The 22,352-nt window shown below is 36.5% G+C and overlaps 1 protein-coding gene across 1 annotated transcript in view; it reads right to left on the bottom strand.

The window, feature by feature from the left end:
- DNAH5 (dynein axonemal heavy chain 5) overlaps positions 1-22,352 on the bottom strand; it is a 198,939-nt gene that overhangs the window by 170,114 nt on the left and 6,473 nt on the right. Inside the window, exons 2-3 of the mRNA XM_085302093.1 lie at positions 5,477-5,508; positions 1,961-2,004 (exon numbers count right to left, since the gene is read on the bottom strand). Coding sequence (XP_085158219.1) covers positions 1,961-2,004; positions 5,477-5,508 — 76 coding nt within the window. The remainder of the gene's footprint in view (positions 1-1,960; positions 2,005-5,476; positions 5,509-22,352) is intronic.

Genomic DNA, 22,352 nt, shown 5'->3' with positions numbered 1-22,352 from the left:
GACTAGGAATGTTTCATAAATACTGAATTTTCAAGCCTTTCAATAAATCTATTTCGGTACCAGTCAAATTTCTGCTTGATTCCTTCTCTATTTCTCCTATATCCCCTGGAAAGTCAGACAAACACAGCTGCTTCCTGTGTTGTGGTGGCCTTGTCCTTCCACAAATGATACTAGCTTCCTGCTGTCTTCTCCTCTAGTATACAGGATTTCAGGGCTACAACAGAAATTTCTACTGGCTGGCTCTTCAATCCCTTACATCTTTCTGGCTTCTCCAGCACTACACAGTCTACACAGGGAGTAAAAATTCTTACATTTTCCCTCACACCTTCTTTCTTAAATAAGCATCTGGAGATGTCAGTGAAAAGGGCTGGAGAGACCTAGCTATAAGGCTCAGCAGAAAGGAAAGCTAATAGGAAAGCTAATAGGATGATGGGAGATTCTCTGACACAACGTGTCTAGCGAGAAAGAAAATTTTATAACATCAAAGCATTTTGTGGGAAACATGAGGAAGTCTTTTAGGGAGGAAATAAAAGATTCAAAATCAGAAAAAAAAAGAAAAAATAAAAAAGAGAGAGAACGAAGGGTGTTCTTCATGGCTCTCAGATTCTTCTGGTTTCTTTGCACTAAAATTTCCCCACAGTTTTCATTCACATCTACAGTAAGGGAACTGAGGGAAAAAGTCATTACTCTCATCTAGAAGAAAATATCCAAGATGTTCCACACAACCAAACTGTAAATAAATTGGAATTTAAACATTTGCTAATATGTAGAGTCCATACTCATAGAACCTTTATTTATATCAAGAAGAAGAACATGAAGCCCTTGCATCAAAGAGAAAACCATATGTAACATTGTTCACAGTTTGTCTCTCTGAGTGTTTTTTCAGGAAACGGGGTAGATATGAAATTCTAATGTTGAAGCTAATATTTCAGCAGTCTCTGGAATTAAAGATGCTAAAACAAAGTAGACAGCTGTAACAAAAAGCTTACATGAATAATAATTGGCAATTCTTTCTTTTATTTTATCTGTTAATTTGTTCCTTTAATTTGCCTTATAGTAGTTACTATTATCATCACTTCCTTTATTCTACTGGAATAATTTGTTATTCTCTAGACTAAGATCTCTCTGAAAATAAAACTGAGTCTTGGTACATATAGTATTCAGTTCCATATTGTTAACCAACTAGAATCATTTTATTATTTGTGTGGAATAAAAATGCACATTAATAATGTCAGTATAGCTTTAGGAAATGACTATCTTTATAATAAAACACTTCACTAACTAAGTATAGCAGTATGTTTCATGTTTACAGAGTAGAACCTGGGGATAAAGTATGCGTGTTTGATTATATTAACATTTTGTATGAAGTGTTTAGAGGCTATAATGTGTTGTCTAAATGTTATTAGATATTAATTAAGTGTTGAAAGCTGCAGCATTTATAAGAAACTTGCATGAAACACTAACGTAAAACTGAAATTCCATGGGCAATTACTTTTCATAATTCTCTTTGATTTGCCAGGAGTAGACCAGCTCTTTCAGTGCCCCCAACTTCATGGGGCAGAGTGTCTCAAACAGAGGGGAACATGCAGTTTGAATACAAAAAGGATCATATTTATAAATATTTTTACATTAGAATAATAATACATTAAACATTTATAAAGCTGACAAAACATATATTSACAGTACAATTAAAAATCTAATTTTGTGGCATATAGAAATATACTAGAAAGTAGAATTACCTGGAAGCCTGGCATCTGTCATACAATGTTATGTGTTAGTCTGGCCAAAAGCACCAGTTTAAAATTTCTGTTACTAAATAAAGCCTCATTCAGTGTTTAGATATATTCTGATTTTCCACTTAGAAATGAGAATTTACAATGTACAAGATTAAGAGAGTAAGTCAGTAAATTTAAAAATTATTTTCACAGAATGTAAACTATATGCTATAATAATACATTACTTCTGTTTTGCAGCAGTAGAAGGATAAAGCAGTCCAAAATTTGCCTGAGACCGGAAACAAAAACTAGTAAGCTATCGTCTCAAATTGCACAAGCGATTGCATTCTTTGAAAACCATTATCTGCATGAAATCTTTCATGACAGGAAATTACAAACAGAAAGAAATTCCTTCACAATGAAAGAAAAGCCCAGACTGTTTTCAATATTTATTTCAAAGTACACAAGGTGTCACGAAACTAGAGTAGTGGTCACTTTGATTCCGGACACCTATTCTAACAATAGGCTGCTTTAGAAAGAGACTAAGGATATTAAGTAAGGAAAAAGAGAATTGTTTGAAACTATAATAGTTAAATTTTCTACCAGGCAATCAGTACTATTTCTGACCACYAGTCACTGAAGAGAAACATAGAGAAAACAGAATAGGTGATAATACATGTATTTCTAGTCTAGGCATAAAAACTATGTTCTGAAACATTGAGAAAACAATGACTGACCATTTATGGCATTATTTATGACACTTTTGGAAGCATTAACCTGATAAAAATTCCAGACTAGAAACTTTGGTTCACAGTAATCTAGAAAAAAAGTCAAGCTGTCGGTGGATATTGTGTTGTGACTCACTGTAGAATATTATTCAGTGTCACAGTAAAATTCGGAAAATACATCCTAAAAGTTAAATTTTTTCTGATGAATTTTAAGCCATAGGAAATTACTTATTCATAGGGCAATGATTCATTATGAAAGACTCTTTGTATGAAAAAGAGGGAAACACAATAAATGGCATTTTAATATCTGGATGAAGTGCAGAACAGAAACATCCAAGAGAAAAGGTACAGGAAGAAAATCACTTACTGCTAAAATATTGTTGTTAACCGAACTAGATCACATTTCTTTACACTAACTGGCAGTACACTACATTCAWATCTTCTTCTCTTTTCCCTTGCAAAATTCACATTTCATCGTGCCAATCCTGGAAACTGCTGAAATTCACCTGTAACTTAATTTTATCAAAGGCTTGTGTATTAGATGTGTATAGTGTATTTAGCTCAGTGAATTCACTGAAGGGTAAAAATTGCAGGTTTTTCTCTGACAAAGTAAGTGTCCRTGCAGGTCAATATCTGACCTTTCTCAGCTTCAGTGGGATATTCCAGGAAACTCCACATTTCTGAAGAAAAGGAGCTTTGCAGCTTCATAACTAGATCACACCCTCATCTGTCATACAACAAATACAGTTACAAACACTTAAATGACAAATTTTAAATAAGAGTAACAAATAATAAGACTATCATCCATATAAAATCTCTCTCAATTCAGCCTGATAACATTGCTATATTTTGTTCAAAGTTGAAATACTCCTTGCTGTATCAAAGAACCTTCATAACTTAGCTCTTTTCTTTGAGTTGATTCTCTAAAGATCATAAAATGAGAGTTACCTCAGTTTGCATTTTTATTTGGAATGCTGCTTTTATGTAAGACTTCTGGATAACCACATCTCCCTTTCTAATTATAATCACATTCTTACTTTGCTCTCTCTGATCCACTCTGTCTGCCACTATCTGCTATTACCCTTTTTTTTAATAGCACTGCAGATTTCTAGCAGTCATAAATTAGAGTCTTTACACTTGACAGTCAGTTTTTAAAATTCATTTATGTCAATGCCATAATTTAGATCACTCTTTTTTTACCACCAGAAGGTTCATCATAGTGTCCAAATGAATAGGCATTCTGTTCAGGTTATTTCTTGCCTTATTATCAAATTAGGAGAAAAATGATAAAATGATGATTTTCCAGTGCAACTTTCTCTTTTGTATTGAGTTCAGGCCTGTAACATTATATAACAGTTCTTCATAATCCTTTATTCTGTAAAATTCAAAATGTGTCAACAAGTTTTACAGTGAAGGTGACTAAATTAATGCTAAAGAAATGCATACCATCTGCTTGGTCAAATTCTGCCTGCAAGAAATGTGCCTTTAACACCTATATTACTCATAATTTAGATATATATGTTCTATCTTCAAATATCAAGAGAGATACACCTTTCCATAGATGTAATTAACTCAGTTTTGCCTGTGGCAAAGCACAAACCAGGTACCGCAATCTATGAGTGACTGAGCTGTCTAATTCTTGTCTCTTCATGATGATTCTTAGACTTGGAAATGTGCATTCARAAAATACTGTATTTTCAACCTATGCTTCTGAGGTTTTTTAGAAGTCAGTGGCATCCAAATTGTCCTGAAGGCCAAAATAAAAGCTGATTTCAGTGCAGATAAAAAAAGCATTTTAATGCTGGATGTCCTTAAGGACTAAAAGTGTGAGTTTTCAGTTATATTTTTACTTGGCCTAGTATAAGCTTTCAAAAGCATATTGAATTACAAGCTTCTTCTCATTTTATACTTGGAACCTGGTTTTGCATAAACACAGAATTACCCCAATTATTAGGAGACAAGACAGTAAATAGAGTCCTGATTTTGTCATGAAGTGATATGATTCAGAAATATGTATTTTATGAGATATACTACACTATAACTGACCAAAAATCTTGGCAAAAGTGTAAATAACAGGTGGAAAAGATAACCATACTGAGATGGCAGTTTTCTTCTGTAACTAGTTTCCACAGTCTATGCCTCTACTGTTCTCTTTGGTTATTTCTGAGGTCCACACCAATGTGGATATGGCAACCTGGAGCATCAAGCAGTTCATTCATCCAGTTCACTGTGCGGCTCCACAAACAGCTAGCACAACGGAGGGGACTGAATGCAGGGAATAGAAGTCACTGGTGGGAACTGCTTACCTAGGCACCGTGACCAAAAAAGTGGAATGTCCTGAACAACTGCTCACACTACATAGGCTTAAAATGTTTCATTTAGCCTGACAACAAGGGAGTAAAAATATCTKATGGCAATGGACAGTTTGACAGTTAGTATGCACAAACATGAAAAAAATGATTTATTWCATGAAAAAAATCCTCATTAATTAAATAATTAAACTATTGTAATTTATTCAAGGGCTGAAAAATACAGGAGATGTTTCTGATAGAGTAAAATATGAGCACTTTTCATAATAACGTATCTTATTTCTTTGGCACTACTGTCTTCCAGGCTGTAGAGAAACGCAGATTTTTTAATAGTAGTAGTGTTGTTTTGAGATGCTGGCATGTCAACAAGGACATGCAATTACAAAGGCACTTTTTGTCCCACCTTCTCTGTACTTCAGGCAAGGCCAAAGTGGTTATTTAATTTGCATATTTAGGAAATGATTGTACACTTAAACAACAACAAATATTTCATTTATGTACAAGTAGGCCTTTATTTTAACATCCAGAGAAAAATTCCAGTGGGACAGTAATTCCACAGACTGTGGAATACTGTTAATATGGTTAAGCACAACAAAGAAGGCTCTCTTATTTCTTTAAATTGTTAAATTAGATATATCACATAATGTATATCATGTAATATGATTTGAAGAAAAAAGAGAAAACTAGGCATAGAGCTATAGATTCAATACAAGTTTTAATTTACCTTCAGCAAAAATTTCAGTAAGACTTCCCAAGCTTAAAGAAAACATGAAAAGTAAAGAACCATTTAAGTATAACAATATGCTATTATTCAAACAGGCATCTCATTTTTGCAATTATACTTCAGATCATAAGTATTGTTTTAAATATGCTATCTTATGCTATCATTCAGAGAATTATATTTAAAATATTATGACTTGCATGTCATATTTACAAATATCACTTAATTTCTGTGCTTGCCAAAAAAGTAACAAAACTAGAACTATGAGATCAACAAATAGATACATACATATACACGTAGACAGATAGACAGACTGTACTTAGCATCTATGAAATAACATATGCTCTAAAAAAGTCACACACTTATCTCTATATTAATATGACATTGCTTTTTAGATCACATATTTAGAAAATACAAGGGAAAAAACTATCTAATTCTGATGATTCATCCATGGACTTATGTAAGTAAATGTACAGTTGAATGTACAATTTGTTGTTCATTGGGCCAGGAGGCCCCACTTGGTCAGCCACTGGGTAGAGGGTTGGCTGGTCTTTTGCCCAGCAGCAGTGAAAGAGTGCTCTGGAGGGCCCTGCCTAGTGCCTGGCAGAAAGGACAAGGATTTACCTGCATTGCCTCAGCTGGGGGTCTGCAATCTTGGCCCAGAGCTGCAGCAAGCAGGCTGCTTAGCTGGAGAGTGGTGGTGGTTGCCTGGACCTATGAACCTTGGAGTTTACCCRGCTTTTGATTATGTTTTGTATATGTGAATAAAGTTGTGCCTTGCCCCATCAACACTAYATAGGAGGTGCTTTTGTCATTCCTTTGCCTATAATCAGAGCCAGTATTATGGGGATAACTATTCAAGTTTTATGCAGAGTGTTTTTCTGCCTCTGCTTTTTATTTTTCTTGTGCTTATTTCTTTAGATTGCTAGCCCCCTCATGGCACAAGTCAGCACAGCGTTTATAGTACCAACTGTGACTGAATTCATTTAGATTTCATACTTGCTTAAAGTTGGGCCCAACATAATAGTTCAGTTTGACAGCAAACTTTGAGTAGATCCCCAGTACTTACGTCAGAGAGCACCTCAGTAATGTGAACTGCAGATTTTATTTATTTTATTATAAATAATATTTATATTATATATAAATATATATAATATTTATTTTAACTTTCTGCCATATCGCAGCCCAGAAAGAATTTAAATCTAGAGAACATTTATGATAAAGTTCATTTTCTCTGCTTTACTGAAACTAAAACTTATATTCATAGCTACAGAACTAAATCTATATTTTCAAATGTACTTGTTCAAAGATTATGTTCATGAATTAAAAACTTCTGGCTGCTTGCTACTGCATTCCAATACTAAGTAGAAGCAAATAGACAAATTAAAATGAACAGGAGCTTTCAGTGCCTTCTCCTGTGAGGCCATCCCTGGCGAGTTTAACTGAATAAATGAATAAATATCTTCTTTTAAATGAATGTCAGAAAAGAGAAATTTTTGAAAATAGTGTTAGTGACCATTCATAGTTTTCTCTATTCAAAAGTAGTCTGTAAAGGTCTCTGAGGCTATAAAGGGAATTCTGTATGTTTCAAAAAGCACTCTTTAATACAATTAGCAATTCATACAATTCTATACAGCAATAACTATACCAAAATATGTATGTAGTTTGTCTTCATTTACTCTGTTACTCTTTTATATCCTTCTAGCATTTAACAATACCCAGGGACCTTTGTATGTCAGTTGTACATAGTAGCATATAAAGCCTCCTACTTGATCAGACTATACTAAGAGAATTTAGTGTAATAATGAATCAATAAAAATGAGCACCATGATAGAGGTGCACTTGTTTCAGGACTCTAGGTATTGTGGCAGATCTTCAGTTGTGACCCCCAGAGAACTGCTGATGACAAACAGCATGTTCTTAAGCTGCTATACTCCTGTGGCAACGGGCCCTACAAAGAGACCTTTGTTTGGCCCTGTGGATGTAAGCAAGACCTCCTGCCGCTTGGCTGTCGGCACACTGCAGTCACTGAGTACACATTTTCAAAGAATATTAAACCCACTGTAACACAGAGCAAGAAGTCATAAGACCTCACACTGAGAGTGCATAGAGAGCAGTTTTATACAGACCTCTAAAGAGAAATTTGCAAAAGTCCGACCGGCCGTTACTTGAAAAAGATGACACAGATTTATCTCTGCACTTGTGAAGTGATATTCTAAAGACAATTCTGCCCAAGAGCTACCAGCGAGTGCAACATTTCCTGTACACTTCTGTGCATTGTCTGACCCTGCATATTCTTCAAAGTTTCACTTCAAGATGATATTTTCATATTCAGATTGGTATAAAAAATAACTAAGATTTATGGAAGCAGCAGTCTTAAGTAGAACTTCTTGCTAAATGAGCACCGTGCTAGGTGTCTCTCAAGACTATATTTTCAAGTGATTTGATTTTCACAATGTTAAGTGCTTATCTGGTTCTACACAGGGAGTTGCACTGTGTTCAACTCTAAAAATCAGGCTACACACACACATACACACATATATGTATGTGTATAAATGTGTGTATATATATCTGTGTGTACATATATATGTGTATATATATGTGTGTGTGTGTGTCTGCATATATATGTGTGTGAGTGTATGTGCACACACTACACACACACACGCTCGCACACACACATATGTATAAGAATATAATTTCCTGCTTCCAGGTACAAATACTCTGACTTCTTCTTTTTTGTCTACATATCCCATGGCATGTATCTACATAACACGTATATACTAAATAAACACATGATGCTAATAGCCCAGAGGTGTTATTCCCTGTGTAATAGATATTGTTCACCGTGGTGTATAGAATGCCTGCCCTACGCACCATAAAATTCCTGCTTTGTATCTGTGTTGCAGTGAACATATCGAACAAGCCTGAGGATGGGCAACATGCCATCCTGCCAGATGGTCTGGCTGCAGACATCTAGGAGACTATGTATGTGCATCCAGTGTGGGTGAGACCAATAGGATCATTTGCCAGGAAGATGTGAACATCTGTCTGTTTTGACTGTACCTCCTCCAAGGATAAGGAGGTAGGCTTACATTATGTAATGTCTATGAAAAATTGAATGAGGGGGTCGCAACATAAAAAGAATCTTTTGAAGTAACTACAAATCAAAGATATTTGCTGGGAAAAAGTGAGGTAGCATTATGACACCCCACACCCATCTATCTCCCCTCAGGAAGACCAAGCAAAACTGGTCATAACAAGTTAATTTGTCTGAACAAGTCAGCAGAGGTGCAGAAACCTGTTGTTCAGGCTTTCTTCCCATCCCAGAGGCACATAATATTTTGTAAAACAAAGTCCTAACTTTCAAGTACTGTACAGACCCTGCTTTCCTATATATTATAAAACTCTACTGAATAAAAGAACAATCTTTTTCAGTATAAAGAGCRTGCATTTAGCTGGTGAATTTTTAAATATAATTTAAAATCTTTTGTGAACAATTAAATATCTGCATGACTAGAAGTTAAAATATTCCTTTCAAAAATTACCCTCTACAGAGTTCTTCCTGAGGTCAGGCTTGTTTGTATTAACATAGTCTTAAAGAGGACCACAGTACAAACTGTATTTATTCAAGGCTCTTAAAGGTCCAAGTATTATCACAATAGTTGTCTTTATTATCATAAGTTTCATTTACACCCAGAAAAATCTACATAAAAATAAAGTCTGCTGTATAAAAATAATTAAGTAGTTTTCCTCAATTATTGTCTTGAATTCAAATTTAGACAGTGATCAGAGACTTGGCACAATGTATGGAGTGATCAATGCAACTAGGTTATGGAATAATGTATTTCAGTGCGACATATATATTTCTAAAAAACATTTAGCTTTTTGACACAGCAATCTGAACACTTAGATAGACTTGAAAGTACAAAACACACATGGAAAGCACAAATACGAGGGTGACTATGACACACAAGAAAAGGGTAAAAGTCCCTCCCATACACAAGCTTAAGAGACGTGGAGCAAGGGAGCTGGGAAGCATGAAGGAAGGTATGGCTTTTCTTGTAAAGTAAAAAGCCAGATTCCTGTCCTCACAGATATGAAAGGAAATTTTGTAACAAGGCTACAAAGAATGGGTGTTTAACTCTGTCCTCCTCTGATCATCCAAGACAGATGATATTTTCAGATGACATYGCAGAGTCCTGCACCTAGGGAAAAATAACCCCAGGCACCAGTACAAGCTGGGGGCTGACCTTCTGGAGAGCAGCTCTGCAGAGAAAGACCTGGGAGTGCTGGTGGATGGCAGRTTGACCATAAGCCAGCAATGTGCCCATGTGGCCAGGAAGGCTAACGGTCTCCTGGGGTGCATTAGGAAGAGTGTTGCCAGCAGGTGGAGGGAGGTGATCCTGCCCCTCTACTCAGCCCTGGGGAGGCCTCATCTCGAGTACTCCTGCATCCAGTTCTGGGCTCTCGAGTACAAGAGAGACATGGAGCTACTGGAGAGAGTCCAGTGTAGGGCTACGAAGATGACCAGAGGACTGGAGCATCTGTTCTATGAGGAACAGCTGCAAGAGCTGGGCCTGTTTAGCCTGGGGAAGAGAAGACTGAGGGGGGATTTTATCATTGTGTATAAGCACCTGAAGGGAGAGTGTCAAGGGGACGGGGCTAAACTGTTTTCAGTTGTCCCATGTGACAGGACAAGAGGCAACGGGTACAAACTGAGCCACAGGAAGTTCCGCCTGCACGTGAGGGGGAATTTCTTCACTGTGAGGGTGACAGAGCACTGGACCAGGTTGCCCAGAGAGGTTGTGGAGTCTCCTTCTTTGGAGATCTTCAAGGCCCCCTGGACGCAACTCTGTCACACATGCTCTAGGTGACCCTGCTGAGCAGGGAGGTTGGACTAGATGATCTCCAGAGGTCCCTTCCAACCTTACCGATTCTACGATTCAGAGAAGTATCTTCTCTCCATGAGTGCATCAGCAATAAATGTCTTCCGTCCCCTTCTCTTCCCATGATGAAGGTTCATGCTTTCAAGGCCCATATATTAAGTCTTAATTATACTTTAAAAAAATAAAAGAAAGAAAGAAAAAGTGGAACTGTAAACCAGCTTTGGCAATCTTGTTGAAAATGACAATTCATTACACTGGCAGCATGGGAAACCAAGGAGCTGTAAGCTAACTTCCTTCCTGCTCTGGATTTTTAGTAGCTTTTATTGTTTTTTGGTTTTGTTTTTGTTTTTTTGTATTACAGGGTTAACCCTTGAAAACAGTGCAAAGGGCAGTGTTTTGGGAGTATGATAAGTACAAAAGTAACTCAGCCTTGGTGTGAACATGTGGCATCAACCAATCTAGACTTGTGCTTGGCCTGAGGGTGCAAGAAGAGGGCAAAGGTGGCTCAAGGAACTTTTTGCCTCTTTATTTGTTGTATCAATGTAGCTACCAACTCAGACTGCCCACTGCCTCGTGGGCTCTTCTGGCATCTGAGGACATGAGATATTTATATATCGCAGTCTTCCGTTTTATTGTTCATATTATATCATTGCCTCCTGCATTATGAAGCATGGAGCTGCCACATGAGTCCTACATGCCCAGTTACCTCTGTGCAGCAGAAATTTCCTGAGGGAAAGGGTGAATCTTTATTGATGCACTCTGCAGCTTCAGCAGGGCAATGCAGAAGGAGGGGAGATTTACAGGAACAAATGTGTGTGAATATATATCACCTCTTTTTAAGAACACCTTTTAAGCCATAAAATATACTTCATAACTTTTTGATAAATGAAAACATAGTCATTTTAGTTCTCAAAGTTTCTGAAAACCTCTAAGTTCAGGAACATACTGTATTATTATCCAGATGATATCAATACATTAATATCCTGTCTTCTATTATCTCAAATATTTGTGTTTGGTCTTTGGAGCAATTTTATTATAAACTTGATTCATCAAATAAAAAATGATTCTCCTCATGTACTCTTTAAAACTCCTACTGTTCTTTTTCTTAAAAAGAAGGAAAAGTGTAACACTGAAGGCATTGCATTTTAAAATATATTACAGTTTTATATATAGTACATCATTTTTAATTATAGAACCTGCTGTCTATTACAAACTTTTTAGATATGTAAAAATGTTTTGAAATATTAATTTTTACTACCTGTTATGACTGAAATTGTAAATTATTGGTTACTTTGGGAGAGGCAAAAGCAGAGAAATTTCCTTTCAAATTAAATCACATAGGCTAAATGATTGTACCCTTTAGAAAGTCAAATAAATTATTTTTCTCCTGTACATGGACATGTTCTACAGATTACAAAAAAGATAATCTATTTTCTGACAAAGATTTGATCTTCTTTTTGTTCAAAATGTTTGTGAAAACAGGACTTTCACATTTTTCTCAGCAGGAAGAGAGATGTTTTTTGCAGAAGACATTCTGCTACAGAAAAGAAACAGAGGAAGCTGGAGTTAGAATAGAAGTGAACGTTAAAGCTAAGAAGAGAGTATGTAAAAACACAAACATGTTTATTTTCATGTTTTTATTTTGAAAATATTCCCTATGTTGATATTAATAAAAGGCAAATCCATTTATTGAACTTGTTAATAATTATCCCATTACTTGTTTTGTCCTATGCAGTTGCCATTTCCCTGACAAGATATTGCATGTCAATTAAGAATAGTAGTCATTTCTGGTAGGGTGGAATAATTTGTAACAGGAGTAAAATTTTAAATACCATGCCCAGAATATAAAACTCATAAGGTAACAGATGTTCATCAGTAGGCTCCCTGTGTAGTAAAACAGGATCTCATTATAAAATCAGGAAGTATGTAAATAATCCTGAAATGGTGAAAAATTTAATAAAGATTGCTCATCAACAGACTGATAGGAGTGAGAGTAATGCTATGCAAATTAAACTCTCAGTTCTTCTACATCAAAGGTACTATCAAAGCCAAATCAGAGAGGAAGGAACCATCATCACCACCTGCGATTCAAATCGTCATTTGTGGTCCAGCCGTTAAACTAAGAAACGTTGGAGTACCCTAATATTAATTCTTAATAAAAAGTGAAGCAGTACCACTCATCCTGCTACACAGTTTAACTCACATGCCAGAAGCTAATGAGAGCAGGGGACACTCAGGGCTTCTTGAGGCTGGGCTCTAACTCTTAAAACGGCAAGACTAACTCATTTGGGGAGTGTAGAGGAGTACGGACAGACAACTGGCTGTGCAGTTCACACTTCTTTCTCCTTTTCATCTGCCAGGTAAGAACAAGTAACGCTCAGGCTTTTTTCAAATGTACATCTAATCATGGTAGCACCTGCCCAGCCATGTCCTTTGACATGTGCTCCAGCTGCCTGGGAATGCTGCCACACGGCAGTGCCCTCCTGCAAGCTCTGAMCTTGTGGAAGAAAAGGGATCAGGCCACATCAAGATCCTGACCTGCCTGAGCACTGAACATGACAGGAGAGCAACAGGGGAACATAAAACATCCTACACCTAGTAAAAGGCCCGAAGCAGCATTTGCAGAAAGATGGTTTCTCTAGCAGGGAAAACTAGCAGCTGGTCAGATTCCTACTATCGAGACAATTGATTGTAGGGCTTGACACTAACTTTTCATTTTTGCCTCACTATATTTTATTTTGTGATGTGCATTGCCATGAATCACAGAATCTGTAAAAAGGAGACAGGTATTTGTTTTGGAACTCTCCTTATCATGCAGTGCAAGTTGGCTTGGGAGCTGCTAGGAGAGCGCACTCCTGCAGCGTGTAGGCGATGTGAACTTTTTTGCCATTGTGTTTCCATTTGATGCTGCAAGGGGCTGGGCACCTGCTGCTCCTTGTTGTCATCAGCTGCTTAGTAGTATTACACCAACATAAAATTAATGTTAGGAAGCCCTTATTCTTTATTGTTAAGCTGGCAGTGCCTTTCTTCTGGCCACAAGAGAAAGTATTGATTTATGTGTTATAAGGCAAGGTCTCAGTGGTACCAATAAGAAATAGCTAAAAGTGCAAGATCCATCTCTGGAATCTTTTATTAGCGGATACAAACCGGCTCTGCCTGCCTGGCACTTTTACACATCCATTTGATCTATGCCTTATCAGATGTCATCTAGCGCTATTATAATTCAAATACCATTAGTTAAAATGATATGATATGATGTAGGAGTATATTATACTCCTACACCGAGGAGTAGACTCTAACATCTGATAACTGATGCAAAACCTTTTCAGATACGGATGGTAATAGGTGAGCAAGATAACTTCTTGTATGTTACTCCTGTGACATAAAGAAGGGGCAGCAAAGGGAGGAAATCTGTTCAGTCCAATCATATACATTGTTGTTTCAGGACAGATTAGTTTTAGACCTGTTTAGACATCTTTTTTGGGCCTGCTCTCAAATATGACAGCACACTGGAAAAAGACAAAGGCATCCATGAAGCCCTTCTGATGGCTCCGGACTTSTTGTCTCCTCAGGTCCTTGACCACACACAACTCACAGAGCCGTTCTCAGCTTCCGTTCTCTAGCAACGGAAAGAGGCCTTGCAGATTTGTAGTTCTCAAACTGCAGTGAGCAGATCACAAGGCATCAGAAGGCAGTCTGAAAAAAATGCAGCCCCCCTCCCCAACAAACCTAAGTAGACTATACATACATTCCCTGGCAAGCAGGCAAAAAAATGGAAGTACAAAACTGACATTTGAAGTTCAAGCTAATTTAATTTGGTTGTTAGAGAAGATCAGTATGGTGTCTTCATAGACTCATCCATAGATTTTTTTAAAAGGGGAAAGATGGTCCTTCACCTTAAAAAGATTGAAAAGTCGTGGACTGGAGGACAAAGACACGTGATTCACACAGACAGATTCTTGGCTGAGAAGTGTGCATCCAACTTGGAAGACTTCTTGCATCACAGGATTTAGGCAGAGATAACTTTGTCCAGCGGCATATGCACAATTGATGGAAATCAGCCTGTCTCCAATTATTCAAACAGTAAGAAAAATAAAACAGCACAGCTGATAGTGGAACAGATCTAGAAGAGTATTAAAATTAGTAATGGACTTAGAATACAYGTAAATGTATGCTATCTAGGTTTGTATATGGTATATCTTGATTTTTCAAAGCTTCATTTTAACATCTTTTGGGGGTCTTACTGTTTCTCCTAACAAATCCAGAGGCTTTTTCTTTGCAACAGAGGAATACACCCACCATGGTCTACTGAGATATTTATTTATTTAAAATTCATGAAAACAGATGCAGTTATATACCAGAAGAAGGTAAGAATTTCACTTTTTAGTTCTCACATATATCTAACTTGCTGAAGATAGCTGTTTTAAATAATGATATTACACAGAAATGTCCTGTCTACCTTGGAATTTTTGATTGTTTCTATAGGAAYAGCTATATCACTGTACATTTTATAGTGATATTGTTAAATCAACATGTAGCTGTTAAAACAGTACCAATCTTTGCCTGGCTATGATTGTTTCAGAATAAAAGAAGCCTTTTTGCTTTAGTTAAAACTCTTCTCAAAGCAATATAGGATAAAATGAAGGAAATATTCCAGTATTACAAATGGAATCATACTAATATAAAAAAAAGCAGTTTAAACTGACCTGTTAACACATGCAATATTATTTTCCACATGAAAAAAAATCTTAGATACTTTCCTCTGAAGGAGAAAAGAAACAAGCCACATTGTAAGGGATAATCAGAAAAAAAGGTAAGCAGAAAGAAAGGCAAGAAAGGATGATAGGAGTCACAATTCAACTTTCTTTGTATTGGAATTTGATATGAACAAGGAAAGGCACTATGCTAAAACAAATGTTATCTATTCAACTTTTTTTTTTTTGAAAGAGGGCAACTAGTAAAACGTAAATATTCATAAATGACTTAGATCATTGGAAGTGCAGAGAGATTTAAACATCTTAAAGATGCAGTTCAATCTGTAAAATTATAGGCCTGAAAAGTACCTTAAGAGGTCATCCAATTAGAACACTACCTTGAGGCAGGAAGAACGAAACTTATTTTACTTCTCATACTTACTTGTCTAACCTTTTCCTAAACTTCATATGTTTATGGAATTTTGTTTATGCTTCTAATCATATCAGTGCTCTCCATTTTTTTTAATCTGGTATTTCTAAACWTTTTAATTTTGTTAGGATTATCACATCAGAACTAAAAAATATCAACTTATAAAACTATAGAAACCTTTATCCCCCCACCAAGCTTACTGATAAATTCCCATTTTTGTGCAAGTATAAGACAAGGATACTATTAAGGTGCAATAAATGTATTCATGTTACATGATTTTTTTAGACAGATTGACCATAACTCAGTTTAGACTAAAGTAAGATTACATCACCAATTTATATAATACTGTTACTGGAACTTATATGACTATTACATAAATATTACACAGGAAACCCTCAACTTGAGATGAACTGAAATATGTTCAGTTTTTAGCATGCCATCTGAAAAAAAGAGATAAGGGAGCAACAGAGCCCAGAGAAGATGAACAAAGTATTTTAAGCATTAAAAACAAAGAAGAGAACACGTAAATGATTAAAACCATTTAATACATAAAGAAGCATAATTCAGTAAGCAGACTGGGAGATTTAGAGGGACTCACACYCCTACAAGTTTTTCTAATGCAAAAGGAAAAAGAAGCAATTATTTAGTTAAAAATCCATATACTCAAAACTGATCAAAAGAAACAATCAATTCAAACAATTTTTGAAAGTTACAACATTTTAAAACAAGATTTTTGTAGCCACAGTGTTCTAAGGATTTAAGTGAAAAAAAAGTCTAGCGAGACAGAAGTCTTTTTTAAACCATCTAGTGTTGCTGTTGAGGGTAGGAGGCGGCAAACAGGACTACTTCATCTGATTTGATGAACATGTGTGTCTAAAATCTTATCTGGCTTTTCCAGTTATACCAGCTTATCTAACAGAAGATACCACTTTTCTTATTTAGTTTTCCAATTAACTTCCTAACTATCACCTACAGGTACAATAGTCACAATGCATGTACATGTTAGTAATCCTTGTGGTTTAGGATTTATGACAGCAGTACAAGGCCAGAAAGAAACTTGCAATGTTAGAAAAACTGTTCMTTTCTTTTCGTGCAAGATTTGGTATTTGTTACTCTCTGAAACAGGATAGTATCTTCAGTCCTTATGGCACATGAATTGTGTTTAGTGGATAGAGAAGAAATCTGCCATTGTAGTCATACCATTTACAATGTTATATAAAAGTCAGCCTGTCATCTGTAACTGTTCATTTTATGGAAAGTATRAATATCAGTTTGTTTTGTGTTTATCCTAGCACAGCAAACTTTTCCTTCCCCCTGCCTGCTTCCTCACTCAGTTTTTCAACTCATACACAAAGTTTGTTATGAAAAAACTGCCAACAGCCTTCTGAAACAGTTCTGCATCTCCACTTCTGGTCTCCAGCTTCAGCTGCCACCATAAGACATCCACTGGTGACATTTTTGGAGGTAGTTTTGTTTTGGTTTGATTTTTCATAGTGTTATAACCAGCTTTGTTCACAAAACCTTAATATTAATACAAGAGAAATGTTACTATTTGGAATGTTTTCAATATTCAGTTTTTCACTGAATAGCTTCTTACCTAGTTTAATATAATCTAAAAATCTTACATATGCAGCAAAATTGATAATCTTAGATACCTGAAAATATTAATAAGATATAACTATTTTCAGAATATCATTTAGAAATAAAAATATGGCTGATGAATCAATGGGAAACAATAATGTTTCTAAATATATAACAATCAATGAATGTACTTCATGAATGAATGATGAAGGAGTTAATTTATTTCATTATGCAAAATAAAGAAGAAACTAAATTTTAATCTTGCCAAAGTAATCACAGTTGGAGAGAGCTGATGGCTTAAATCTGTTATAAAAGAAATAGCAGCAAAGATTTGATTACTCTCACTTCAGTTAAAATATAAGGAACATGTTTCTACAAAACAGCTGGTATACAAAGTTTTGTTTTCATTAACAGGCATAGAAATTTATTTTAAATCCTTCACTGTTGTGCTTGTTACTGTATGAAGGGTTTAGGGAAAACTTTAAGCCCATTAGATGTCTTGAAAAGTTAGTATAAGTACATTCATCTTTGAATGTTATATATAACAAATATAAATCAGAAAGTCTGTGTTAAATAGTAATTACATTTGTCAAATACAGTAAAAGATATAACAGTGAAGAATGAAAYCCACATAGATGTATATAATTTAAGAGCTTGTGAGTATTCTTATAATTGATGTTAGTACATAGTGAAATGACTGGAAATACAAATCTTTTTCACCTCAGAAGATAAAGCCACATGCTTATGCCCTTGCATGCTATGAAATATGACAAAAAGTAAAGTAATGGATATTATAATGTGAGCTAGTCCAAGCTCCAGTTAATCACTGACTGGTACTTACTGTTGAAAATCGCATTGCAGTGGACCTTTTCCTATGAGTCCTGCAATCCTATCTTATTATAGCCTAACATTATCTTCATTTGTAAGAAAGAACATATATTTTGTGGTATGCTTTTTCAGACATACGCAAGGCTTTTAATATTTGTGCCTACTAAAAAGAATAATCAGTTTAATCAGAAATTATTACCTTTAGGTGAACTAAAACTGCAAGAAAATTACTATCACTGCCGGATTTCTGACTGGATTAGCTTAACTCTTGTTGCATAAAGAGCTGATTTTTCCAATATAAGAAAAACACAAAAAAAATGAAGAGAAGAGAAAAACATTCTTAATAAGGAATTGAACATCTTTTAAAATGTGTAAAAGGTGTAAGTCAAACTTAGAATGTGATTTAGCTCTGTGGTTTGAGTGAAAAGGTGTAGTAACAGGTGATGTAAAATGAGAATTCCATAACAATTAAGAATAGTATGAATTTAAGTGTTAAAAAGGTGTAGTGTTAACAAGAGTTAATCCAATGCCCAAACTGTTGTTACTTCCCTGAGGTAACTGAAGGTGGATGCAATTATATATAGGACTCAGATAATAAATTCTCTAATCAATATAGAAAGTAATACTGCAGTTAGCAGAACTAATCATAGAATCATAGAATCGGTAAGGTTGGAAGGGACCTCTGGATATCATCCAGTCCAACCCCCCTGATCAGCAGGGTCACCTACAGCATGTGTGACAGGCTTGTATCCAGGCGGGCCTTGAAGATCTCCAGAGAAGGAGACTCCACAACCTCTCTGGGCAACCTGCTCCAGTGCTCTGTCACTCTCACAGGGAAGAAATTCCCCCTCACGTGCAGGYGGAACTTCCTGTGCTTCAATTTGTGCCCGTTGCCTCTTGTCCTGTCACACGGGGCAACTGAAAAGAGTCTGGCCCCGTCCCCCTGACACCTTYCCTTCAGGTACTTGTACACATTGATAAGATCCCCCCTCAGTCTTCTCTTCCCCAGGCTAAACAGGCCCAGCTCTTGCAGCCATTCCTCATAGGGCAGATGCTCCAGCCCTCTGATCATCCTCGTAGCCCCACGCTGGACTCTCTCCAGCAGCTCCATGTCTCTCCTGTACTGGAGAACCCAGAACTGGATGCAGGAGTCAAGATGAGGCCTCCYCAGGGCTGAGTAGAGGGGCAGGATCACCCAGGTCAACAATTATCCAGAGCAACTCTTCTACTAGCCTCTGTTTTTCCAAGAACAGCTCCTTCCTTCTCCATTTCTATTTTGTCCATTATGTGGTTACAAGCTTTCTAGACTATGTGATTTTTTTTATATTATGTTGTTGTTAGACATGACTTTAATTATTATACAAGCTTAGAAGTTAGTGTAGTCAACAGCAGAAATAGACAATAATTCAAAATGAACCAACTCTACACAAGAGACAAGACTATAACACAAGCGAAGTTGCAAAATGCAATACATATTACAGCAAGTTCCAAAAGAATAATTGTTTTCTGACATAAAGGAGGGGCTGGTAGCAATAGCAGTGAGCGTTGATTCATGTCTGAATCCAACAAATGAATCCTTTGTAGAATCGTGCTTTACATGAGCATATGGAGCTTGAAGGAGCATGCTAACTGAAATACCCAAGCATAGAAAAACTGCTTTTTTTAAAGGAATGGTTGTTTGTCATGCAATCTCTGAAGTGTGTTGAAGTGGCTAAAGTTTGGTATTTGGTAGAGGTTTGGTCCTAATTTCTTTGGTCCTAATCTTCCCTGTGTGACACAATAACAAGTCTTCATACGAGCTGCTGTAGTTCCCACAGAGGTTGGCTTTGTAAAGGCCCAGCTTTTGTTGTGTAAATATCTACACCTACTGGGCAAGTGTCTAAATCTAGAGGAAATCTAGGCTGGTAGTCTCATGAAGAAAATACTTCTGCTGGATATAAGTAGTTACAGGAAAGCACATGATTCGAATAGCAAAATTTCAGGAAATTCTTCCTGAGACTGCCTATGCAATCTTTCACTAAGGAGTACTGGTAATTTAAATTTGAGTGCTTCAGTAAAAATATATACTTAGCAAATTAGCTGAAATGGGTGTCTGTATAAATTAGCTGAAATGGGTGTCTGTATTGTCTGTATGGCATCCTACTTACTCCTGTGCTGGCTGCTGTATTTTAAGGTGTTTACTGTAAAAAAGTCATTCCTCACCTATTATTGATAGGAAAGAGAAAATTAGTGAAACCTGAAGACTAATAACAATGACAGTTGAAACAACTGAATGTAGCCTTCTACCTGTAAAAGGTTTATTATGTGTTGTTAATCTGCACCAAGAGGCAGGATCATTTCAAAAAATGCAAAAAATACCTAGTGTCCTATGGTACGCCTAGGCCCAGAATTTTGTGGTCATTTCCTGGGAGTGCTGCCAACTGAACACAGCTCCTGCCCCACTTTGGCTGTTCTTCCTCCATAAGAGCTAAGAAGGTGGAGAAACAGTGTAAGATTAGTAAGCATGGGATATGTAACTGTTTCATATGCCCACAACAGAATGAAAGGCATATATAGATACTGTTCTTCAGTCTTGTGTACAGTATTGGCAAAGGGGCTAAGCACTAGAAAGCCTTGGAGCTGAAGTCCTTCTATATGTCTCTCTTTAGAAACAGCAGCTGAGACCCTGAAGGGAAAGTGGAACACCAAGCAACCGTGCTGTGGGCTCTGAATGGTCTACCAATTGCTAAATGTCTTGTGAAGCAACTGGCTCTACCGAGTTAATATGTCAATAGTTGTATGTACTGCATACCTCTCAGAATATCTTGCTGGCTATCAAAAAATCTACCTTTGTTGTGCCCAAGGGTTCCACTCTAAGTAGCTCATTCAATTAAAAACAGAAAACTGGGACTGCCTGTGAAATTTACTGCTAAATAGAAAAGAGAAGAAAGCATGCATTTGAAGAGCAAAATACTGGCAAACAGTTACATTTTGCTCAATTAGCTTACTGTGATACAGTGGGCAAAAAGGGATATACCAAGAAGGATAAAGGAAAATAAAAGAGGACTTGTCTTCTAACTGAAAAAGTAGAGGGGACAAAAACCAATTTGTTTACTGTCCTCTATCCACATGACTGCTGCAGCTGCTGCGTTTTTGCTGCTGAAAGCCAAGTGGCTTCCCAGGCATGGCAAGGAATTCAACTTTCTGATTATGAATAAAGGAAACACTAGGAAACTTTGTTCTACATAGATCAGTTATTTCCCATTGCAGCAGCTTCTGGGAGAAGGCAAGGTTTAAAATTCATGGCTGTGCACCCTCAGAGAATTCAGAAGACTGAACAATGTCAGGAATAATATCTGTAGCTACTGTCTAGCCAATTGCACAATTGGCTAGGTTGACAATGTTGGCCAGCTGGTACCAAGGGATGATAAATCCTCACCTAGAAGTTGACCTCTCTAAACAAAACCATTAACTTATGATCTGAACACATCACATACTATGTACAGAGATCATAGGCAAGAATGAAATATCTGCAGAAAATGTAGGATATACTATAATGACCAGTCTAATGACAAAGACAGTCATGCCTTGGATAACTGAATTGAGAACACCAAGGGAAAGGATAAATTATAAGACTGCAACATGTGACTCTACAAATGGGTTGCAGGGAGAGGAGAAACCATGCCATGTGTCTCAAGCAGTCTCCCCGGGAATTTGGAAAGCCTTTTTCTGAGCAAATCCATTTTCTCCAAATGAAACAGATCTGAGATGTGTTTGAGTATTCATGTAACCCACCTAATAACGCTTGATCCACTGCATCACACCTGTCTTTATTGGTAATCTGACTGAAAACTCTATATATATTGAAGATGGCTCTTTATTGGACTCTCACACAAATGGACCTGAAGTATCTCAAGGTCCAGTTGTAAACATCACCTGTCTGCCCATTGGCCTGTCAAAGCAGTAAAGTCAGCAGGCATGGAGTGCATTCTTGGGGACRCCATCAGCCTTTGAAGACTCAAGTCATATAAAACCAACATACTTATTAGCTATGTATGTTGCTATCAAARCTATCAAAAAACTAGAAAGTGCAAATGTACTGTAAATATTTCCAAAAATTGTCAGTTTTTAAATGACTCAAATTGYAATTCAGTTCCCTGCGTGGAATAGGAACTATGCATTTCTGGTGTGTTTGTTGCATAAGCATTAATCAAATTAGCTCGATTCCTATTACAAGATACTGATTGACAGAAATGGTACAGACTTAAGCATCCAAAATGTTCTATTTGGGCAACTCTAAATCAGTACGCTGATGAATGTATGAGAAATACAAGAAAACAAGCACCAGAAGTGATTTGAAGGTCCTTTTCTGAGAGAAAATTCTTGAAGCAGGATGCCTATTTTGTTAAGCTTCACTTCTGATTGACTTTTCATTTTGTCTAAGTTCATAAACTAAAATTCTATCATCTTATGAACAGCTC

This window comes from Rhea americana, unplaced genomic scaffold (assembly GCF_003343005.1).
Source record: "Rhea americana isolate MKP2758 unplaced genomic scaffold, rheAme1 scaffold_185, whole genome shotgun sequence".
Classification (NCBI taxonomy): Eukaryota; Metazoa; Chordata; class Aves; order Rheiformes; family Rheidae; genus Rhea; species Rhea americana.
This window is presented reverse-complemented; position numbering and strand designations above follow the sequence as displayed.